The sequence below is a fragment of the Kryptolebias marmoratus genome, linkage group LG7 (assembly GCF_001649575.2).
Source record: "Kryptolebias marmoratus isolate JLee-2015 linkage group LG7, ASM164957v2, whole genome shotgun sequence".
Lineage (NCBI taxonomy): Eukaryota > Metazoa > Chordata > Actinopteri > Cyprinodontiformes > Rivulidae > Kryptolebias > Kryptolebias marmoratus.
In genome coordinates, this window is record NC_051436.1 from 25,288 (window position 1) to 30,640 (window position 5,353).

At 45.6% G+C, this 5,353-nt stretch overlaps 2 protein-coding genes across 2 annotated transcripts; one reads left to right on the top strand and one right to left on the bottom strand.

The window, feature by feature from the left end:
• Positions 1–2,457, bottom strand: psmb6 (proteasome 20S subunit beta 6). The gene is made up of 7 exons (XM_017440354.3): positions 2,326–2,457; positions 1,744–1,811; positions 1,555–1,620; positions 1,397–1,462; positions 550–679; positions 264–408; positions 1–184 (listed from the first exon to the last, which is right to left on the bottom strand). Exons 1-7 carry the CDS (start codon positions 2,422–2,424, stop codon positions 57–59), a joined length of 702 nt encoding a protein of 233 aa, XP_017295843.1. The 5' UTR covers positions 2,425–2,457; the 3' UTR covers positions 1–56.
• Positions 2,360–5,138, top strand: trappc1 (trafficking protein particle complex 1). Its single transcript, XM_017440355.2, has 6 exons — positions 2,360–2,495; positions 2,625–2,673; positions 3,071–3,169; positions 3,250–3,320; positions 3,405–3,543; positions 4,863–5,138. Exons 3-6 carry the CDS (start codon positions 3,071–3,073, stop codon positions 4,989–4,991), a joined length of 438 nt encoding a protein of 145 aa, XP_017295844.1. The 5' UTR covers positions 2,360–2,495; positions 2,625–2,673; the 3' UTR covers positions 4,992–5,138.
• The last annotated feature ends 215 nt before the right edge of the window (positions 5,139–5,353 follow it).

Here is a 5,353-nt window from a genome sequence, read left to right on the forward strand (position 1 = left end):
TGACAGATTGAAACCTTTATTAACACATCAGACACGAACAGAGGAACTGAGCATGCTCAGTGGGTGGAGAACTTGGGCAGCTGGTCTCCCAGGATCACGCGTCGCTCCACGCCGTCTTCAGAGATGGTCGCCAGTCTGATGACGCCACCGCTGGAGCCATCCCTCTCCATGGCCAGAGCCAGAGCTGGAGCAGGTGAGACGACACAGGCAGTTAGACAGGTGCAGGAGAACTCAAGCTCCCAGCATGCACTGCAGCAGCTCACCTGAGGCAGTCAGCTCCAGACACTGGTCTTTACTCAGTCCTGGTTTGTAGTTCGAGTCCATGAAGCCGTAGATGTAGGAGCTGCCGCTGCCGCCCACCGCCACGGGCTGCCGCACCAACATCCCACCGATAGGAACACAGTACACCTGGGACAGGTGAGGAACAGGTAAACTGGGCTCAGGTGGATTAAAAGTCACATTTACATCAAAATAAATACAAATGAAGCAGAACAGGACTGGATCAGTTCACAGGTGTTGTGCAGACAGGTGCTGTCCAGGTGTGTCTACCTGTCCTCCTTTCCTCCGGTCCCAGCCTGCCACCAGGATCCCAGCCATCAGCTCCTCTCTGTAGCGGTAGCAGCTGGCTCTGAATAGATTAGCAGCTGTTTCCACCAGCGGGGGCTCATCCAGCTCGATGCTGAGGGCGAGGGGGTGGGACCACAGGTGAGGTTAAATCACACCTTACAGCAGCGGCCCCAACCTTTTTAGCTCCACGGACCGGTTCAGTATCAGACCGGCCTTTAAAGGTGTGGTGTATAAATACAACAAAATAAAATGATACGACCGGCATGAAAACGGGGCTATTTTAAAAACATAATAAATGTAAATCCAGCGTGTCCTCGCAGCTTTGTTAGCTGCGTCCTGGTGTTGTGTTATCAACATGAATAACAGCCTCTCCTCCCCCTGGTGTTCTCTGGTCAATATGGCGATGTTTAAACATAACCTTTAAAATGAGATACAGCACAAATATAAAGCGCACAAAGAATACAGCTCACCATAACCCTGAATCAGTGGAGCCCTGAGCCTGTTTCTCTGTAACGAGACGATCCCATCTAGGGCTTCTGAGACGTTTGGTTTTTACTCATTTTGCTGCTTGTGGGTTTGTTTTTAGCGGTAACGGATCACGTGACCTCGATAAGTGTTTTGACACGCATCAAGAGGGAGTCAGAGACGGATGGAGTGGAGAGAATCCAGTCAGTTTTCAAAATAAATGTCATCCAGACTCCAAAAATAAATTAAAAAATGTAAATACTGTAAGTCATTTAATTCTTTCTGTGCGGCCTGGTACCGGTCCGGGGCCCGGGGATGGGGACTTCTGCCTTACAGGACACTGAGCTGTCAATCAAACACTTACCTGTGGAAGCCTAGCTGGTAGGCTACGACCTCAGCAATGGCCTGAGTGTCTGCAGCTGATCCAGACCTGGAACACAAGCAAGCTGTTTCTGAGGAGCTCCTCGTGAACTACCAGAAAACTACCAGCAAACTACTAGTTAAACTACCAGATAAACTGACCTGCAGCAGAAGATCCGGTCATGGATCCGAGTCAGTTTGTCTGTCACTCTGTTGGCAATGTAAGCTCTGAGAGACAGACAGGCAGACAGGTAGGCAGACAGACAGACAGGCAGACAGGTAGGCAGACAGACAGACAGGTGAGTTTACTACAGTCAGATAAAAACAACATTTCCACCATGTGTTCCTCACCCTGTGGTGGTGCGAGAGTCCGCTCCAATCACAACTCCTCCATCGTACTCCACCGCCATGATGGTGGTCTGAAACATGAGAAAACAGAAATAAACACACTTCCTGCATCTATATTTATTAAAAGTATGACCCTAACACACCTCCCTGCATCTATTACCGGACACTACCACTCACCGAGCCTCGTTTCTCCGCCAGTCATCGTGAAATTTCACTGTGAGCTAATTATCGGACAAACAAATCACCATTCATAAATGCTTCGGTAAAAACAGCGTCCCTAACGATTCCGTCCGAAAATGGAAGCACAGACAGTAGCATCATTTAGCTGTCCCACCGCTTCCCGCACACAGTCCAGAACCTTTTGTTTCCAGGATCCAAGAACCACCCCCCAGGACTGATCTCAGTCCGGTCCGGTTCGGTTCAGAACTTTAATATTAATCCAACAGCGGGAGCTACCGTTAGCCGCTGTTAGCTCCCCGGCAGATCTGCTGTCTCATTCCGCCGCTGTCTGCAGCTTAAAATAATCCCCACCAGAACCGAACCGGGCCAGGTCCACCCACTCTGGCACCACGGCCCCGAACTCACCCCGGTGCTGACTTCCTGGGTGGTCCAGTCCGGAACCAGGTCGTTTTTAGAAGAAATTTGCTGTCCGTAGATCGGCATCATGGATGCTGCCGCCGCCATCTTTTCTCTGCTTCTCTGAACACCGGAGGACTGTTCCGTGACTGCTGCCGGGATTTATTTTATTTACACAGGTACCGGGGTGTACAAGGTTACAGTAAAATCACAGTCACCCACGTTACGTTACAATTTATTTTAGTGTATTGTTTTCTTTTGTTAAAAATTACCAATAAAACCTCACGAATATAATTTTGGTCCGGCAGATATTCGAACACCTCTGAAGTGAGGTCCTGCCAGAGAGAGGGAGAGAAGGTAAACACGTCTCGGTTTTTAAAATTTATAAAATAAACAGTCATTTTAAAGCTTTATTTAGAACATAAATGAATATTTGATGTAATAATTACACCAATCGTATGTGGGACTGATAATATTTTAATCTAAAATAAAATTTAAGGAGATTTTACCTCATTTACCAACCGGAACTTGTCCCTGAACGCCACCTTTAACCAGACTTGATTTAAATCTGTCAGTTTTTTAATCATTGTTTACTGGTTTAAAGAACAAACAGTATTAATGCATTAGAAACTAAAATGCCCTATTTTAGTATATGCTAATGTTTATTTGGCTCACATTCAGACTCACCTGCTGGTATTAAATATGGCTGAATAACCTGTAATTAACATGTAATCACTGCCTGTTTGTGTTTCAGATGACGGTTCACAACCTGTACATATTTGATCCTAATGGAAACTGTTTATTTTACAACGAGTGGAACCGGAAGAAGCAGGCGGGGATCTCTAAGGAGGAGGTGCTGAGATAAATACAAACAAACAAACAAATAAACAGTCAGACAGAGTGGATGTAAGCTGAATGTTTGTGTGTCTGCAGGAGTTTAAGCTGATGTACGGGATGCTGTTCTCCATCCGCTCGTTTGTCAGCAAGATGTCTCCTCTGGACATGTATCCTTCACAGCACCTGTCTTTGTTTACCTTTTTGTTTGTTTGTTTACCTGTCTGTGCTCCTTAGCTCTGATGCTTCCTCAGGAAGGATGGCTTCCTGTCCTTCCAAACCAGCAAATATCGTCTCCATTACTACGAGACTCCGAGTGGACTGAAGTTTGTGATGAACACCGACCTGTCAGTGAGCAACGCCAGAGAAACTCTGCAGCACGTCTACAGCAACGTAAGACAAACAAACACATTAATTTAACATCAGACACAATAAACAAACAGATTTATTTCCCATCAAAGTGAGATTTAAACCCTCAAACAGTTTACAAGCTGTCCTTTGGATGACAGGTTAAAATTCCCTCTTCTGATTCTTTATTACCCCCACCGAGGAGGTTCTGTTCTCAGTAGTGTTTGTTCTCAAGATTACTTTAAACAACGAGCAGATGTTGATGAAGTGTTGGGTTGTCACAACAGACTGATTAAACGTTGGTGGGGATCCAGCTCACCGTCTGAATCTGATTGTTTCTTAGAGACGCCGCAGTCTTGGTGGAGGTTTCTGCTCTCTGAGTGCTTCTAGTTTCAAATGTCTGCCTCAGAGTCCTGTTGGGTCTGAAACGGACCGGAATGTTGTGTTTGGAGAAAATCCTTCAGAGTTCCTCAGATATTCCAGCAACATCAGGGATAATGATGTTTTTGTTGTTCCATGTGAACCAGACAGTCCAACAAAGGCAGCCTGTTGTCGTCAGCATCGTCTCTGGTGAACCTGAGGTTGTCAGCAGTTGTGTCTGCTGAAAGCTTCTACTTCCTGCTTGGATTGCAGATGCACATGGAAGCCTTGATATCATTAAGCTTGATGCCAAGTCATTAACATCTTCATGCATGTGACTAAGACAAAGACCTTAATGAGCCTCCGCTGGGAGGGGAGGGAGATTATCTGCATCTGATTCCAGCTTACATAAGATGGTATTTCATGCAGTTTAAAGCTCTCAGCTCCACACTCTGGATGGGAATCAAACATGGTCAACTACAGAACAGTTGTATTGTTTTAAAAACATTTTGGATTTGTAATATTCTGGATGACTGAGACTCTACAGCTGCCCACTCTGGATGTGGAGCTGGATAAATCGAAATGTTCTGTAGTCGTTAGGTTTATTATCCTGAACTCCAAGCAGAACCAGCAGAACCTGCCGTGGCAGTAAGTTATATAAACACAGATGGGTTTCCTCTAAAGGCTGCAGTTTGAATGTGGACATGCAGTGTCTGCGCAGACAGACACAGCCTGCGCAGACGGTGTCTGTCTGCGCAGAGGCATGCTGGTTGGTCTGCAGCTCAGTCTGTTTCCTTCGTGAGGACTTTATGACTTCCTGTAGACAGAGGAGGGAAAGTGTCTTCTTTGTGATTGGTGCCCAAACCAGCTGCAGAACCTCCGGGTCACACTTCACAGCTCAGAATCAGCCCCACCATCTTTAGAGTCACAACAGAGGGCTTTTATTGTGAAAGATGAGAAACTAAATGTTGACAGACCTCATCCTGTGTGTGTGTGTGTCTCAGCTGTACGTGGAGCTGATCGTGAAGAACCCGGTCTGTACTTCGACCCAAACGTTGGACAGTGAACTCTTCAGCAGCCGACTGGACTCCTTCATCAAATCTCTGCCGTACTACAGCCCTCGAGCCGCTTGATCACACAACAAACACACAACATACACACACACAGGGTCAGAGGTCACCACAGGGCTGAGAACTCACTCAAATAATCCCAGATTTGTGTCTGACTCTATTTATTGTGACTGTTTCATGTTTTAAATAAACTGATTTAAATCAATCTGATCAGTTTTATTAACTTGACTCATTTCTGTTGATTATGATATTTTTATGACTGTCAACAAGACTTTAAAATGCTTTTATTTTGAAAGTATGTTCCCTTCTTCAGACACTCAGCCAGGTTTGCATCAACTAAACTAAAGAACTATGACTTATAGAAAACTGTAAAAAACAAACAGAACCAACAACAGAACCAACAGCAGAACCAACAGCAGAACAAC

Excerpts from the sequence above, each read along its gene's own strand:
- trappc1 (XM_017440355.2), top strand. The coding sequence starts at position 3,071 with ATGACGGTTCACAACCTGTACATATTTGATCCTAATGGAAACTGTTTA. Across the intron at positions 3,170-3,249 it reads CGGGGATCTCTAAGGAGGAG|GAGTTTAAGCTGATGTACGG; the intron begins GTGCTGAGATAA and ends GTGTGTCTGCAG. Across the intron at positions 3,321-3,404 it reads AAGATGTCTCCTCTGGACAT|GAAGGATGGCTTCCTGTCCT; the intron begins GTATCCTTCACA and ends ATGCTTCCTCAG.
- psmb6 (XM_017440354.3), bottom strand. The coding sequence starts at position 2,424 with ATGGCGGCGGCAGCATCCATGATGCCGATCTACGGACAGCAAATTTCT. Across the intron at positions 1,812-2,325 it reads CCCAGGAAGTCAGCACCGGG|ACCACCATCATGGCGGTGGA; the intron begins GTGAGTTCGGGG and ends CTCATGTTTCAG. Across the intron at positions 1,463-1,554 it reads GACCGGATCTTCTGCTGCAG|GTCTGGATCAGCTGCAGACA; the intron begins GTCAGTTTATCT and ends CTTGTGTTCCAG.